Source organism: Amblyraja radiata, chromosome 15 (genome assembly GCF_010909765.2).
Source record: "Amblyraja radiata isolate CabotCenter1 chromosome 15, sAmbRad1.1.pri, whole genome shotgun sequence".
NCBI classification, from domain to species: domain Eukaryota; kingdom Metazoa; phylum Chordata; class Chondrichthyes; order Rajiformes; family Rajidae; genus Amblyraja; species Amblyraja radiata.
This window is the reverse complement of record NC_045970.1, coordinates 48,775,207-48,793,372: the sequence shown is the minus strand read 5'-3', so window position 1 is coordinate 48,793,372 and position 18,166 is coordinate 48,775,207. Positions and strand designations below refer to the sequence as shown.

The following is an 18,166-nucleotide window of genomic DNA, read 5'->3' as shown; positions in this document are numbered from 1 at the left end:
GCTGGTGACGCTGTTGGTTGCTCTGCAAGGTTATGTACTCCTAATCACTGATTGTGAGGCCACCTATTCCACCTGTAAAGCGGAATTTATTTTTCCATATTCAGTTGAGTTTAGTTCATTGTCACGTGCACTGAGATACAGTGAAAAGCTTTTGTTGCATGCTAACCAGCCAGCGGAAAGACAATACATGTTTGTGATCGAGCCATTCGCAGTGTAAACATAGAAACATAGAAAATAGGTGCAGGAGTAGGCCATTCGGCCCTTCGAGCCTGCACTGCCATTCGATATGATCATGGCTGATCATCCAACTCAGTATCCCATCCCTGCCTTCTCTCCATACCCCCTGATCCCTTTAGCCACAAGGGCCACATCTAACTCCCTCTTAAATATAGCCAATGAACTGGCCTCAACTACCTTCTGTGGCAGAGAATTCCACAGATTCACCACTCTCTGTGTAAAAAATGATTTTCTCATCTCGGTCCTAAAAGACTTCATTCTTATCCTTAAACTGTGACCCCTAGTTCTGGACTTCCCCAACATCGGGAATAATCTTCCTGCATCTAGCCTGTCCAACCCCTTAAGAATTTTGTAAGTTTCTATAAGATCCCCCCTCAATCTTCTGCATTCTAGCGTGTACAGATACATGATAAGGAATAACTTTTAGTGCAAGGTAAAGCCAGTAACGTCCGATCAAATATAGTCTGAGGCTCACCAATGAGGTGGATATTAGTTCAGGACTGCTCTCAGGTTGTGGTAGGATGGTTCAGTTGTCTGATAACAGCTGGAAATAAACTGTCCCTGAATCTGGAGGTGTACATTTTCACACCTCTTTTTTGTCATCTAAAAAATTTGTTTTAATTGTTCTTTGTTTTCTAAAAGGCAATGAATTAATGAATTGGGGCAGGAGAGCGGGAGAGTTGCTGCCTTACAGTGCCAGAGACCCGGGTTCGCTCCTGACTACAGGTGCTGTCTGTATAGAGTTTGTACGTTCCCCTTGCGACCACGTGGGTTTTTTCCAGGTGCTCGGTTTCCTCCCACATTCCAAAGACGTACAGGTTTGTAGGTTAATTGGCTTTGGTTACATTCTGAATTGTTCTTAGTGTGTAGGAGAGTGCTGGTGTACGGGAATCGCTGATCAGCACGGACTCAGTGGGCCGAAGGGCCTGTTTCCACGTTGCATCTCTAAAGTAAAGTCTAAAAGTAAATTTGTAAAACATAGAATAGTACAGCACAGGAACTGGGCCTTCATCCCACAATATCTTTGCCGAACAGGATGCCAAGATAAACTAATTGCCTCCACACGATATGAAGAAGGGTCCTGATCCAAGACATCACCTATCCATGTTCTCCAGAGATGCTGCTGAGTTACTCCAGCACCTTGTGACTTTTCTTGTAAACAATCACCTGTAGTTCCTTGTGTCCATATTCATAAAGTCATGAGGAATAGTAGAATTAGGCCATTCGGCCCATCAAGTCTACTACGCTATTCAATCATGGCTGATCTATCTCCCTCCTAACCCCATTCTCCTGCCTTCTCCCGATAACCTCTGACACCCGTACTAATCAAGAATCTACCTATCTCCGCCTTAAAAATATCCACTGACTTGGCCTCCACAGCCTTCGGTGGCAAATAATTACAGAGATTCACCACCCTCTGACTAAAGAAATCTCTCCACATCTCCTTCCTAAAAGAACACTGTTTAATTCTGAGGCTATGACCTCTAGTCCTAGACTCTCCCACTAGTGGAAACATTCTCTCCACATCCTCTCTATCCAATTCCTCCATTCCCTGCACATGTGCCTATCTAAATCTGTCTATTGTGCCGATCGATGACCTTCTATCCCTTTTTTCCGCAGATGTGTCTGTCTAAAATCCTCTTAAACACCACTGTCAAAGGTCTCTGAACTGCATCAATGAACTGCAATGCCGGAAGGGAATGTGCATTGAAATTGAGTTACTTGGGCGTTACACTCCACATAAGCGAATAAATGACACTATTTAAATGTTTCAAAGAACTGAAGCATTTCTTTCTGTTGGATTCTGCGACTCTGAGAACAGTCTTTCCGCAGTCATTTGCAGTTATAACATTATTTATAAGATGGCTCAGCAGTAAAGTTCCTGCCTTACAGCGCTAGAGACCCGGGTTCGATCCTGACTACAGGAGATGTCTGTACGGAGTTTGTACGTTCTCCCTGTGACCGCGTGGGTTTTCTCCGGGTGATCCAGTTTCCTCCCATATTCCAAAGACGTTCAGGTTTGTAGATTAATTGGCTTCTGTAAATTGTCCTCAGTGTGTAGGGTAGAACTAGTGTACGGGGTGATTGCTGGTCAGAGCAGACCTGAAGGACCGAAGGGCCCGTTTCCTTGCTGTATCTCTAAAGTTAAACATTTGGACAGGTATATGGGTAGGAAAGGTTTAGAAGGATGTGGGAAGGTGGGGTTTGCATAGATCATGTATTCATGTAAATCATGTATTGTCTTTTCGCTGACTGGTTAGCATGCAACAAAATCTTTTCACTGCATCTCGGTGCATGTGACATAAACTAAAAATGAACTGAAACTGAACTGGACTTGAAAATGGGGTCAAATCAGGCAACTCTGTATGCAGTGTGCTACTGCTATTCACCCTTTACTGTATCTGAGGTGCTTACTTAATATTTAAGTGCTTATGTATAGTGATACCTGTACTGAACTGAATACAAAAATGAATTTCACTGTACCTCCGTATGTGTGACAAATAAACTGTCGTCTGTTGAAAGGTTCTTCCGGACCAACACCTTTGACCACAAGTCCATCGGGCAGTGGTCAGCACGGAATGTCCTGCAGGCACTGCAGGGAAAGGACTCGATGGATCCGGTGGCGTGGTTCCCAGAGCAGACTGCCCAGCTTGTCTGGCAAAATGCCTCATCGCCAGAACTGACCAACAAGCACCAAGACCTGGCTTGGCTGGCGGTGAGGGGAGCCCTCTCAGTTAGATCCTTCCTGCACCGTCGGAACCTCACTACCAGCGCATGCTGCCCCCGGGACGGTTGCTATGGAGAGGAGACGGTTGCCCACCTCTTTGCAGAGTGTGGATTTGCAAAACGAGTCTGGAGAGGTATGAAAGGGTCCCTGGAACGATTTATCCCGAACAGCTCCGTCACAGAGGACTCTGTGATTTACGGACTGTTCCCAGGGACACATTCAGAGACTGACATCGAGTGCTGCTGGAGGGTCATCAACTCGGTGAAAGACGCTCTTTGGTCTGCCCGAGCATTGCTCACCACCCAGCAGAGCGAGATGTCCGTCAGGGAATGTTGCCGACTGGCCCACTGCAGACTGCAGGAGTACGTGCTAAGGGACTCGCTGAAGCTTGGTGCAGCCAACGCCAAGGCTCGGTGGGGGAGGGCCACAGTCTAGGGTCCTTCCGCTGCTGGACATGGGGGGCACGGTATGGTGGAGATGCCCCTCAAATTAAATTAAATTAAGGGAAGGCATCCCACGCCAGGGGGCCACATGAGTGGCACGGGTGGGGGACATTTTTGTGGAACTTTAAAGACATAAACGGTATTGAATTGAACAATCTATAGCCGACGAAAATGTATTTGGAAGATGAAATTTCCGCACTGTGTACACATTGTATATATTTATTACTTGGACAAGGGTCACAGAGTGGCACGGGTGGGGGACTGTTTGGTGAAATTTGACAAATGTAAAAATATTGTACTGAGAAAAAAATTTGTATAGTCTCCGAAAATGTCGGATGAATTTTGTTTGTTTGAATGGTTCAGGAATTGTATATATCTATCAATTGAATAAAGTCTATTTTGAAATTAAAAAAAAAAAATGTGTGACAAATAAAGTGCCATTGACCCTAGAGGGGGCATCTTTGTCGGCATCTTTTGTTGGGCACACTTTTGAAAATGACAGCAACTAATAAATTAAATATGAATTTTTCCAGCAGTTTTGCCTGTCTTTCGCTCACAGTTTTTGGAAACTCACCCCAAAATTTAGAAAGAGCTGGAACTATCTTGACTGCTGCCTGATATTTAGTTTGTTGCGTGGGTAACTACTTAGTTGGACAACATTACAAGGGAGGGAGGGGTTAGAGGGTACATCTGTCTCACGCACTAGAAGGTGGAACAATTTTTAAAAATTATAATTTAAAGCAAGAATTGGGTGAATGACGATGTATTTTCAATTGCCCATGTTACAGTTGTTGCATTGTGTACAAGTTGCAAGGAGCACAAAACAATTAAAGATATACGGCACAAAAACTTGCACATTGTAAGAACAATCTTGGACAGATTTAGCAGAGCTGTCATTTACATCCTATCAGATTTTGGAAATGTAATTAAAAGGAACGGCAGATGCTGGTTTATACCATAGACACAAAATACTGGAGGAACTCAGTCAGGCAGCATCTCTGGGAAAAAATGGATAAGTGGCATTACTTATTCTGAACTTTTTTGTTAGTGTTTACTGTGGCGTTTAACGGAATATTATGTTTACATATCTGTTGTGCTGCTGTAGTTAAGAATTGAATTGCACTATTGTCTATTTATTTGTTTTAATATGGCGAGTGGTGATCTTATAGAGGTGTATAAAACCATGAGAGGAATAGATTGGGGTAGATGCACAGAGTCTCTTGCCCAGAGAATGTAAATCGAGGACCAGAGGGCATAGGTTTAAGGTGAAGGGAAAAATATTTAATAGTCATCTGAGGGGTAACGTATTCACACAAAGGATGGTGGGTGTATGGAACAAACTGCCAGAGGAGGTAGTTGAGTCTATCCCAGCGTTGGACTATCCCAACGTTTAAGAAACATTTATGTTTCATAATGGATAGGACAGGTTTGTTGGGATATGGACCAAATGCAGGCAGGTGGGACTAGTGTAGCTGGGATATGTTGGCCGGTGTGAGCAAGTTGGGCCGAAGGGCCTGTTTCCACACTGTATCACTCTATGTCTCCAATATATGTACTGAACTTTTTTTTGGTGAAGAAGCAGGGTCTGGACCCGAAATGTCACCCATGCCTTCTCTCCAGAGATGCTGCCTCTCCCTCTGAGTTACTCCTGCATTTTGTGTCTATTTGTGTTTATTATGGATTTCACATAATACAATATTTGCATTTCTGTTGTGCTACTGCTGGCAAGATTTTTAAGGTATAATTCTGTTTTGGGGACTCAATATAATAAAACACTGTGGGCTCTCTGGTAGTAGGGAGGTTGTGTCTTGCAGCAACCCCGGGCAAAGCTTCGCTCGGCCAGCCCACAAGGGACGGTCCAGGTGCCACGGCGTGGGGCCGGCGGACTCGGCGGGGTGACCGGTTGAAGCGATGGCCCGGGTGCTGGTGGTCGGCGCCGGCCTGACGGGCGGCCTGTGCGCCGCGCTGCTGCTGCGGGGGCGGATGCGGGTCGCCGTGTGGGAGGCGGCGAGAAGCCCAGGTCCGCGCCACGTGACCGCGGCGGCGGGGTGGTGCAGTTACCCGGGGAGGGCGGCAGGGGGCGAGCGAGCAAGAGGGGAGAGGGGAGAGGGAGGGAGAGAAGGTGGGAGAGGGAGGGTTAGAGAGAGAGAGAGGGAGGGGGAGAGAGGGTTAGAGAGAGAAGATGAGAGAGGGTTAGAGAGAGAGAAGGTGAGAGGGGGAGAGTAGGAGGGAGAGAAGGTGAGAGAGGGAGGGTTAGAGAGAGAGAAGGTGAGAGAGGGAGGGTTAGAGAGAGGGAGGGTTAGAGAGAGAGAAGGTGAGAGGGAGGGTTAGAGAGAGAAGGTGAGGGGGAGAGTAGGAGGGAGAGAAGGTGAGAGGGAGGGTTAGAGAGATAGAAGATGAGAGAGGGAGGGTTAGAGAGAGAGAAGGTGAGAGAGGGAGGGTTAGAGAGAGAGAAGGTGAGAGGGGGAGAGTAGGAGGGAGAGAAGGTGAGAGGGAGGGTTAGAGAGAGAGAAGGTGAGAGAGGGAGGGTTAGAGAGAGAGGTGAGAGAGGGAGGGTTAGAGAGAGAGAAGGTGAGAGAGGGAGGGTTAGAGAGAGAGAATGTGAGAGAGGGAGGGTTAGAGAGAGAGAAGGTGAGGGGGAGAGTAGGAGGGAGAGAAGGTGAGAGAGGGAGGGGGAGAGGGAGGGTTAGAGAGAGAGAGGGGGAGGGGGAGAGGGAGAGAGAGAAGGTGAGGGTGAGGGAGAGAAGGTGAGGGGGAGGGGGAGAGAGGGAGAGTTAGAGAGAGAAGGTGAGAGGGAGGGGGAGAGAGGGAAGGTTAGAGAGAGAGAGAAGGTGGGAGGGAGAGAATGGGAGGGAGAGGTGGGAGAGGGAGAAAGAAGGGGTTGGTGAGAGGGAGGGGGGAGAGAGAGAAGGCGGGAGGGAGGGGGAGAACGTGAGGGGAGGGGGAGAGAGGGAGGGTTAGAGAGAAAAGGAGGGATGGAGGGAGGTGGAAAGGGGGAGGGAAGGGGGATTCGAGAGGGGGAAGGAAGGAGGGGGTGTGAAAGGTGAGGGGGAAGGAAAAAGGGGGCAGGGGGAGAGGAGGACGGGCAGGATGGGATGAGAAGACGAAAAGAGGAGGGTGTGCGGTGGAGGGGAGGGAGTGAAGGAAGAGAAGGGAAGGAACGGGAGAGAATGGTGGGGAGGGGAGGGAGGATGGGTGGAGGGGGAGAGGATGGTGGGGAGAAGGGTGGGTCAGGGTGGGAGGAGAGGGAGGGCAGTGGTGAAAGAGAATGGGGCAGGGAGCGAGAGGGAAAAGGGGGGAGAGGGGGAAAATGGAGAAGAGCCACTACTCCTGGCGGTTTAGTTTGTTTAAAGATACAGAATTGAAACAGAGGGTCCATTGAGACCAAGCCAATGTTCGATCACCCGTTCACACTAGTTCTATGTAATCCCACTTTCGCATCCACTCCCTGCACACTGGAGGCAATTTTAAATGCACCAATAATTAACTTCCAAACCTGCAAGTCTTTGGGACGTAGGGAGGAAACCCACGGGGTCACAGGGAGAACGTGCAAACTCCAAACACAGACAGCACCTGAGGTCAGGATCGAACCCGGGTCTCTAGTGCTGTGAGGCAGCGACTCTACCAGCTGTGCTTATTTTAGTTTTTAGTTTGGAGATACAGCGCGGAAACAGGGCCTTCAGCCCACCGAGTCCGCACCGACCAGCAATCCGCGCACATTAATGCTAGGGACAATTTGACATTTACACCAGGCCAATCAACCGACAAACCTGTACGTCTTTGGAGTGTGGGAGGAAAACGAAGATCTCAGAGAAAACCCACGGGCTCACGGGGAGAACGTACAAATTCCGTACAGACAGCACCTGTAGTTGGGATCGAATCCAGGACTCTGGAGATGTAAGCGCTGTAAGGCAGCAACTCTACAGCTGCGCCACTGTGCCACCACCAAAGGAGGCCGGAGAAAAAGGAATAGGTGACGATTTGGGTTGAGACCCTTCTTCAGGCCGAGAGTCAAGGGAGAGGAAAACTAAATATACTTTGTACCTTTCATCCATTTGTTCTTTATACCTCTTATCTTAAGTGTCCCTCTCCCCTGACTGTCTGAAGAAGGGTCTCAACCCGAAACATCGCCTATTCCTTTTCTCCAGAGATGCTGCCGTACAGACAAGCACCCGTAGTCGGGATCGAACCCGGGTCTCAAATGCTGTAAGGCAGCAACTCTACCGCTGCGCCACCGTGCCTCCTGTGCTGCGATAGCGTTGAAGACTTTGCGCGCTATCGAGGCAAATTGTACCACCCCACACTTCAAGGGTGGTGCAAGAGAGAAGAAGAAATGGAATATAACGTTGCTCTGACAGAGAAGGTGTAGAGAAAAGTGCAGGAACCGCAACCAGGTAGATTGAAACATTGGTGCACAAACTCATGATCGAATCACCGGTACCTCATTGAAATATGTCGAAACGGTAGTAAAGAAAGCAAACTCAATGCTAGCATTTATTTCAGGAGAGCTTGTATATAAAAATAGGGATGCAATTCTGAGGCTCTAGAAGATCCCATTAGGAATATAATGAGCAATTTTGGGCATCAATGTCTGAGGAAAAATATGCTGGCTCTGGAGGGGATCCAGGAGAGGTTTTCAAGAATGATGCCAGGATTGAGTGGGTTAACCTATGATGAGCGTTTATCAGCACACGGCCAGTATTCACTGGAGTTTATACTAATGAGGGGAGACCTCATTGAAACATACAGAATAGCGAAAGGCTCGGATAGAGTGGATGTGGAGAGGATGTTTCCACTAGTGGGAGAGTCTTGGACTAGGGATCAGAGCTTCAGAATCAAAGGACGTTCTTTTAGGATGGAGAAGAGGAGATATTTCTTTAGTCAGAGTGGTTGTGAATCTGGAATTCAATGAGGAGGCCAAGACAGTGGATATTTTTAAGATAGATAGATTCTTGATTAGTACGGGGGTCAGAGGTTATGGGGAGAAGGGGGGAGAATGGGGTTAGGATGAGGAGATAAATCAGCCACGATTGAATGGTGGAGTAGACTTGATGGGCCAAATAGCCTTGTTCTACTCCTATCATTTATGACCTTATATGAACGTGTCATAATTTGCAGAGGAACTGGAAATTTAAGGAAATAAAAACAATCTGAGGGAAAAAAAAGGTACTAACCTATGTTAAACACCTACTGATTCTGGGAAGAAATTCATAGCACCGGTTAATGCTGCTCTGCAGCGTTTACTGTGAATACGATTTTGGAGACGTTTGCAATTCCAAATGATACATCGCTCATGCTTCCAAGCCGATTGTACTGTGGATTAAAACAAAGAAACTGATTGTGTGGGAAGGAACTGTGGATAGGCACAAAATACTGGAGTAACCCAGCAGGTCAGTCAGCATCTCTGGAGAGAAGGAATGGGTTACGTTTCGGGTCGAGACCCTTCAGGCATTCCTACACGACGAACTGCAATCGCTGGTTTCCACTGAAGATAGACACAAAATGCTGGAGTAACTCAGCGGGTCTGGCAGCATCACTGGAGAGAAGGAATAGGTGACGTTTCGGGTTGGAACCCTGAGCCCAGACAGTCTGTGGAAGGGTTCAGACCCGAAACGTCACCTATTTTCCCCAGAGATGTTGCTTGACCCGCTGAGTTGCTCCAGTACTTTGTGGTTATCAAAGGAACTGATTGTTGACTTTAGAAGAGTTATGTCATAAGGGATAAGAGTAGAATTAGGCCATTTGGCCCATCAAGTCTACTCCGCCATTCAATCATGGCTGATCTATCTCTCAAATTCTCCTGCCGAAGGCCGATGATCCACAAACCTGTCTTCATCAATGGGTCGGTGGTGGAGAGAATCAACAACGTCATGTAAATGGGCATGTATATCTCCGAGGATTTGACCTGGACCCCAGCACATTGATTGCAATCGTTAAGAAAACCCATCGCCTCTACTTCCTCACAATATTGACCAACTATATCTTGAACTTCTCCAGGTGTTGGGTAGAGAGCAGATTCACCGGTGGGAATCACGGACTGGTTTGGGAACTCGAACGCCAACCGGATTGGAGATTGTTGCAAAGAGTGCTGAACACCCGCTGATTCTTGGATGAAATTCGTAGCATCGCTCAGTGCTGCTCTTGCAGACGTTTGCAATTCCAAATGATACGTCACTCATGCAGTATGTCATTAGTTCAGCTTGAAGGTAGACACAAAATGCTGGAGTAACAGCGGGGGAACAGGCAGCATATCTGGAGAGAACGAATGGGCGACGTTTCGGGTCGAGACCCATCTTAGTTTAATTTAGAGATACAGCGCGGTAAACAGGCCCTACGGCCCACCGTGTCCGCACCGACCACCGATCCCCGCACACTAACACCATCCTACACACACTAGGGACAATTCACATATTCACCAAGCCAATTAACCTACATAACTACGTCGTTGGAGTGTGGGAGGAAACCGAAGATCTCGGAGAAAACCCACATGGTCATGGGGAGAACGTAAAAACTCCCTACAAACAAGCACCCGTAGTCGGGACTGAACCCGGGTCTCCGGCGTTGCTGGTGCTGTAAGGCAGCAACTCTATCGCTGCGCCGCTCATGTGATTATTGCAAAAAGTGGCCCAGTCCACAGGTATTGACCATCCCACCATCGAAGGGATCTACAGGAGCTGCTGGCTCAAACCTGCCCACCGAGTCCACATCGACCAGCGATCAAGTCAAGTGCATACAAGATGTGCAGTGAAATGAAAGTGGCAATGCCTGCAGGATTGTGCAAAACAACGAACCGAACAGAACCAGTATTTACATTAAAAAAAAGACACAACATTAAATTAGTCCCTGATGAGATCAGAGTTTACAGTCCTAATGGCTTGTGGGAAGAAACTCCGTCTTATCCTCTCTGTTTTCGCAGCGTGACAGGGGAGGCGCTTGTCAGACCATAGCAGCTGGAACAGTTCGTTGCTTGGGTGGTAGGGGTCCCCCATAATGTTGCTGGCTGGATCTGCACCTCCTGGTGTATAGGTCCTGCAGGGGGGTGAGTGTAGTTCCCAGGCCTGTCTACAATGACCTCTGTAGTCATGAAGACACTTGAAAGGCTTGTGCTGGCCAAGCTGAAAAGTATCACTAACCCCTTAGCAGTTTGCATATCGGGCCAATAGATCTGTGGATGACGCAGTCAACCTGGGCCTGCACTTCATCCTCCAGCACCTAGGCCGCCAGGGGACCATGCAAACTATGCGAGGATTTTGTTGATTTTAGCTCTGCATTCAACACCATTGTGCCAGAGCTATTACGCTCCAAACTTTCCAAGTTGACTGTCTCTGAACCCCTCTGTCGGTGGATCACCAACTTCCTGACAGACAGGAAGCAGCATGTGAGGCTGGGAAAGCACATCTCGGACCCGCAAACCCTCAGCATAGGAACATCGCAAGGCTACGTACTTTCTCCTCTACTCTACTCTACACCAATAACTGCACCTCCACTGACTCCTCTGTCAAGCTTCTCAAGTTTGCGGACGACACAACCCTGATTGGACTGATCCAGGATGGGGAGGAATCTGCCTACAGACAGGAAGTGTCACAGCAAGCATCCTGGTGCCATCGCAACAACCTAGAGCTCAATGCTCATGACAGTGGAATTGGTTGTAGACATTAGGAGAGCTCCCCCTCCCCTCACCCCACTCACCATCAACAACACCACAGTCACATCTGTGGAGTCTTTTAAGTTCCTGGGAACCATCATCTCCAAGGACCTTAAGTGGGGGGCTCCCATCGATTCCACAGTCAAAAAGGCACAACAGAGGATGTACTTCCTGCAGCAGCTGAGGAAGCACAATCTGCCACAGGCAATGACGGTCCAATTCTACACGGCCATCGTAGAGTCTGTTCTCACCTTCTCCATCATGGTCTTGTTTGGCTCAGCCACCAAGCACGACACTCGGAGGCTGCAGCGAATCGTCCGATCAGCTGAGAAGGTTATTGGCTGCAACCTTTCCTCCATTGATGAACTGTACACTGCAAGGGCCAGGAAGCGAGCGGGCAAGATCATCTGACCCCTCTCATCCTGACCACAAACTCTTTGAATCACTTCCCTCTGGAAGGCGACTCCGGACTGTCAAAGCTGCCACAGCCAGACATAAAAACAGCTTTTTTCCACGAGTAGTAGCTCTACTCAATAACCAAAAATCTGTAGCCTCCTTTTGCTCTGGTATTTTATTTAACTCACATGTTTAATCAATAATGTTTTATGTATCATTCTTAACTGTCACTGTCATGTTGTCATTTGCGGGCTAAAGGTAGTTCAAAGGTCTCCAATGCGATAGTTGGGAGGTCAGGATCACACTCCAACTGATGAGAAGATTGTTCAGTAGCTCGATAACAACTGAGAAGAATCTCCCTGAATCTGGAGGGAAACGTATTCACACTTCTGTACCTCTTGCATGGTGGGAATGGGGAGAAGAGGGAGTGTCCGGGGTGAGATTGGACCTTGACTATGACGCTGGCCTTGCTGAGGCAGCGTGAAATGTAGATGGAGTCAATGATGAGATGCAAGATGGCGCCGGATTGGAGCAACCCTTTGTAATCTTCCATTGCTCAGATCAGGCACGGAAATCGCTGTCATAACATGGGGGGGACACAATTTCTTGGCGGCCGCACGCGCACACAAGCGAGGCTTCGGCCGTGGGCCCTGTCTAGCATCTTTGCTGTGGACGGTAACATCAGGAGCTGACCTGGTTGGTGACCGACTCCGAACTCCAGCAACAGCAGCTTCGTCCACCCCAAATCATGGGGCTTGAATTGGCCCCTTCACGGAGCCTTCCAGTCCCACCATCCTACTTCCGCCTCTGACTGACACCCCCCTCCTCCAATCATCACACTGAATCATCATGGTCCCCCCTCCCCCCTCATTGCCTGCTGACCAAAGTCTCTCTCGTCCAATCGGCGCCCTCGATCATCAGTCCCACCCCCACTGTCGCGGAAATCAGAGATTTCACTGACACGGAAATCCCGGGGGGGGGACGGGGGGACGCCCCCCCCCCGGGATTTCCGCCCCTGCTCAGAGTGAGAGGGTTACAAGAATGTAAATGTATGCAGAGTCATAAGGAATGTCAATGCTAAACCCAAAACCTTTTTGTTTCAAGGAGGAAGAATGAACACAAGCAGAGATCCGCACGACTCAAACTGCACAGCAGATCTGGGAGCACAGTACATCACAGCGACCCCGTACTTCGCTGAGAAGCATCAAAGGTACTAGTTGAGGTTTCGTTTTAGTTTAGAGATACGGCGCGGAAACAGATCCTTCGGCCCACCGAGTCCGCGCTGACCAGCGATCTCCGCACGCTAGCACTCTCCTACACACACTAGGGACCATTTACAATTTTACCGAAGCCAATTAACCTACAAACCTGTACGTCTTTGGAGTGTGGGAGGAAAACGAAGACCTCAGAGAAAACCCACACAGGTTACGGGGAGAGCGTACAAACTCCATACAGACAGCACCCATGATCATGATGTTCCCTGGTGCTGTAAGTCAGCAACTCTACCACTGCCCCTAGGTTCCACAGTTTCACTAACCTCTGACGAAAGATATTCTTCCTCATCTCCGTCCCAAAGGAACGTCCTTTAAATCTGTCCTTATCTGACACCTTTTTGTCTGCTTTTCATCTCTAGCCATTGTCACTTGCTCCACCTGCCAATGATCCTCCTCCCCCCTTCTCAACTGTATCCACCTATCACTTGCCAGGCTTTGTCTCTCTTCCAGCTTTCTCCCACGTATTACCATCTGTCGGAAGAAGGGTCCTGACCTGAAACGTCGCCTGTCCATTCCCTCATACAGAGTAAATCGCGCTGAATTAGTGGAGTGGTGAGATTTGCAGATTACTTTAGCGGGAACTCTACAGCATAATCAAGGACCAGTCTCAACCCAGTCACTCCCTCTCCTCCCTTCTCATCATCAGGCAAGAGTTACAGAAGTTTGAAATCGCACACCTCCAGATCCAGGGACAGTTTCTTCCCAGCTGTTATCAATATTCTACATGCTCCCCTCAACCAGAGACCGGTCCTGACCACCGATCGACATCATTGGAGACCCTCGAACTATCTTTCATTGGCCTTTCCCGGACTTTATCTTGCACTAAACTTTATCCTGTATCTGTACACTTTGGAAGGCTTGATTGTAATCATGTATAGTCTTGTCGCTGACTGGAGAGCATGCAACAAAAAAAGCTTTTCACTGTATCTCGGCACACGTGACAATAATAAACTAAACTTAATACCAATTGATTCACACACAGAGTGGTGGGTTTATGGAACAAGCATAACAGAGGAGATACTCGAGGGAGATGCAATAACAACACTTAAAAGTCACTTGGACAGGTTCATGGATAGAAATGGTTTAGAGAGATATGGGCCAAACGCAGCAGGGGGGATGATTGGAATTGAGGCATCTTGGTCAGCATTTTAATAATAAAATAAATAAATTGTCAGCACAATAGCATTGCGGTAGAGCTACCTCACAGTGCCAGAGACAAGGATCCGGTCCTGACTATGGGTGTTAGTCCATACGGAGTTTGTACGTTCTCCCCGTGGGTTTTCTCCGAGGTTGTCAGTTTCCTTCCACACTCCAAAGACATACAGGCTTGTGGGCTAATTGGCTTGTTATCAATGTAAAATTGTCCCTAGTGTGTGTAGGATAGTGCGAGTCAGGCCTGCTCATGGATGAACTGAGGCCCAGGCCAATTTCAATTTTAGAGGCCTCCAAATCAAGATCCCTTTGAAGCAGACAGGCATGAGGCCCATGCCAAATAGCACTCGTTGCCCACCCTCTGATAAGGACTGGTGCTAGTGTGCGGTGATCGCTGGCCGGCGCGGTCTCGGTGGGCCGAAGGGCCTGTTAAGAGGGCGTTAGATGTGGCCCTTGTGGCTAAAGGGATCAGGGGGTATGGAGTGAAGGCAGGTACAGGATACTGAGTTGGATGATCAGCCATGATCATATTGAATGGCGATGCAGGCTCGAAGTGCCGAATGGCCTACTCCTGCACCTATTTTCTATGTTTCTATGCCGTATCTCCAAACGAAACTAAATTACGACTTGGCTAATATATCAGATTGCTAATCTGGAAACAATTTTTTTTAAATGCAGCTATATGTTCTTTCTTTCTCAGTTTTTATGAAGAGTTGTTGTCGCGAGGCGTTTTAAAACCTCTTCTTGGTTCCGTGGAAGGAATAACAATAAAAGACGAAGGAATCTGTAACTACATGGCACCCCGAGGGATCTCCTCGATTGTCAAATATTACCTCAGTGACTCAGGTATTGGACGGCAAAATCAACTTTATGATCCTGTTCATTGGGCCAGACTGTTGAGAACAGGTTGTAAAGTTTTACCAGTAGAGGCCTGAAACTGAATGCCAATTAAAGGGGTGATGTCAACAGCTCGTTAATAATTTAATAGGCGCAAGAGGTACAGAAGTTTGAAAACACACCCCGCCCCCGGGAATTCAGGGATTTCTTTCTTTCCAGCTGTTATCAGGACAACTGAATCATCCTCACCAACCAGATAGTGGTCCCGACCTCCCATCTACCCCATTGCAGACTTTTCAAACCATCTTTTGATCAGACTTTACTGGATTTATCTTGCACTAAACAATGGGGACCAGTCATGGGGGGGAACGCCGTGAGGGACAGGGGGGAGAACAAAGGGTGGGGGGGGGGAGGGCACTCTAGTTTTAGAATCCTCTGCCCAGGGGATAAACCTGTGTTAGTTGTTATTGTATTGTTATTGTTGTTATTGTATTTTTTAATGACCACACAGCCAGGCTGGTGGAATTTGTTCTCAGTACAGCTCGATACAGGTCCAACATTGCATCAAACATTCAACTCGTAACGTAGATATACATACAAACAGACACATTTCATAATACATAAGGGCCACGCTTATTCGTATTTCCTCACCGTACGGAGTTTAAAAAGTTAATTGCGGTAGGAATGAAACTGTTTTTGAAACGGGTTGTTTTGGAGGCAATTGACCTGTAACGCCTCCCAGAGGGCAGTAGCTGAAAGGCATAGTGTGCAGGGTGAGTGGGGTCAGTGATGATCTTGCGGGCTTTGTGAAGTGTCCGTTTATGGTAGAGTGATTCAAGTGATGGAAGGGGTAAGCCAATAATGTTTGTTCCGGTCAAGGCGCTGTGCACACGGCAGTCAGCCAACCGTCGCTTGTCTTTTTCTTTTTCATCTTTAATTTTAATTTCAATTTTTGGTGTACCTTCTTGTGCGTTGTGACTGTTGGCAGACCATTTTCCCTCCGGGGATGAATAAAGTTCCATCGTATCGCGTTCACCCATCATTCTCCCTGTGACCGTGTGCGTTGCTCCATCTCCTCCCACGTCCCAAAGACGTGCGGGTTTTTATCAATTAATTGTTCCTCTGTAAAATTACCCCTGGCGTGCCAGGGGAGTGGATGAGAAAGTGGGATAAGGTAGAACTAGTGTGAGCGGGTGATCGATGGGTAGCATGGTCCCGGTGGGCAGAAGGGCCTGTTTCCATGCTTCATCCTTCAATCAATCACAAACTGTTTTTACTACACAGAATACTTGTGCTTGAAGCTACCAATGAAGATAACATTCGTACGGTTTCCATTCTGTATTTAAAAGAAACGGTTCAATCATATGAGCACGTGGCAAATATTTAGTTTTTTTAAAAGAGTTTATTTAACCCTGAGAGCAGTGGGCGTATGGAATGAGCAGCCAGAGGAGATATGTAAGAAAGAACTGCAGATGCTGGTAAAATCGTCGGTAGACCCAAAATGCTAGAGTAACTCAGCGGGCGAGCCTGAAGAAGGGTCACGACCCAAAACATCGCCAATTCCTTCTCTCTATAGATGCTGCTTCACCTGCTGAGTTACTCCAGCATTTTGTGTCTGCCAGAGGAGATAGTTGGGGCAGATACAATAACAACAATTTGAAAGACATTTGGGTAGATACATGGATACAAAAGGTTTGGAGGTACGTATATGGACCACATGCAGGCATATGGGACTAGCTTGGATGGCGCATCTTGGTCAGCATGGACGTGTTGGGCCGAAGGGCCTATTTTCTTTCTGTATGACTCTATAACATGGATGGTGGGCAGAAGGAAGGTTCATCAGTCAGAGTATCAAGTATAGAAGTTGGGAGGTCACGTTGCAGTTGTATAAGACGTTGGTGAGACCGCATTTAGAATATTGTGTTCAGTTCTGGGCACCATGTTATAGGAAAGATATTGCCAAGCTTGAAAGGGTTCAGAAAAGATTTACGAGGATGTTGCCAGGACTAGAGGGTGTGAGCTACAGGGAGAGGTTGAGTAGGCTGGGTCTCAATTCCTTGGAGCACAGGAGGATGAGGGGGTGATCTTATAGAGGTGTGCAAAATCATGAGAGGAATAGATCGGGTAGATGCACAGAGTCTCTTGCCCAGAGTAGGGGAATCAAGCAGCAGAGGACATAGGTTCAAGGTGAAGGGGAAAGATTTAATAGGAATCCGAGGGGTAACTTTTTCACCCAAAGGGTGGTGGGTGTATGGAACAAGCTGCCTGAGGAGGTAGTTGAGGCTGGAACTATCTCATTGTTTAAGAAGCAGTTAGACAGATACATGGATAGGACAAGTTTGGAGGGATATGGACCAAGCGCAGGCAAGTGGGACTAGTGTATCCGGGACATTGTTAGCTGGTGTGGGCAAGTTGGGCCGCAGGGCCTGTTTCCACACTGTATCACTCTATGACTAAAGATGGGGGAATAGTTATTATGGAGGCTGCATTGTCAGGAAGGACCACACAACACGTTGTATTATTTTCGGTAAAACACAAAAGTACTGGAGGAACTCAGAGGGATACCTTGATATTTAACGGAGACAGAAGGAACAACAGATGCTGGAATCTGGAGTAAACAAAATGGTGGAGTAGCTCAAAATGTGTAGGAAGGAACTGCAGATGCTGGTTTAAATCGAAGATAGACACAAGATTCTGGAGTAACTCAGCGGGACAGGCAGGATCTCTGCAGAGAAGGAATGGGTGACGTTTCGGGCCAAGACCCTTCTTCAGACTGAGTAGAAAACCCGGAGAAAGCAGTCACAGGGAGAAGGCACAATCTCCGTACGGGACAGCACTTGAGGTGAGGATCGAACCTGGGTCTCTGGTACTGTCCGGGTCTCTAGCGCTGCGCCACTGTGCTGCCGCCCCCTGCTGGCGATAGATTTCCAAGGCAGGATGGCGTGCCACCCAGCAGGGGGTGGAATTCCAATGTTGTTGCAGCTGTTATCCTTGGCCTCGGTGGCCATGAGTCAGAGTAGCCTGAGTGAATTACTGAGCACATTTTGTGTATTGAACCACCCACGACTCATACCTACTGTAGATACCAGCTGAGCACTTGGTGCATTTTGTGTTCTTAATTCAGATTTCCAGCATCAACTATTATTATGGGTTTAATTTCTCCCAGTTTCATGGTTATTTACATGATCCTAATATCCTAACTTGTAATCCTCCTAAATTGGTTTATTTTAGTTTAGTTTAGACATACAGCGCGGAAACAAGCACCTTTCGGCCCACCAATTTCTTGCCGACCAGCGATCCCCGCACAAGGTTACCCCTTAAAAAGTTGCCTCTTAAAAATACTTCAAACAAAAAACATTGAAATCATACTTCTACAATGCACTAAAACATAATTCTAATACATCAAATTCCAAAATGTCCCTACCATGTCCCTAAATGTCACCCCCCTCCCACA

General features: G+C 47.7%; 1 protein-coding gene across 1 annotated transcript in view; it reads left to right on the top strand.

Annotated features, from left to right (window-relative positions):
* Nucleotides 1–5,248: 5,248 nt before the first annotated feature.
* Nucleotides 5,249–18,166, top strand: part of rnls (renalase, FAD dependent amine oxidase) — a 94,085-nt gene continuing 81,167 nt past the window's right edge. The window contains exons 1-3 of the mRNA XM_033034371.1: nt 5,249–5,428; nt 12,554–12,659; nt 14,576–14,721. Coding sequence (XP_032890262.1) covers nt 5,320–5,428; nt 12,554–12,659; nt 14,576–14,721 — 361 coding nt within the window. The 5' untranslated portion in view covers nt 5,249–5,319. The remainder of the gene's footprint in view (nt 5,429–12,553; nt 12,660–14,575; nt 14,722–18,166) is intronic.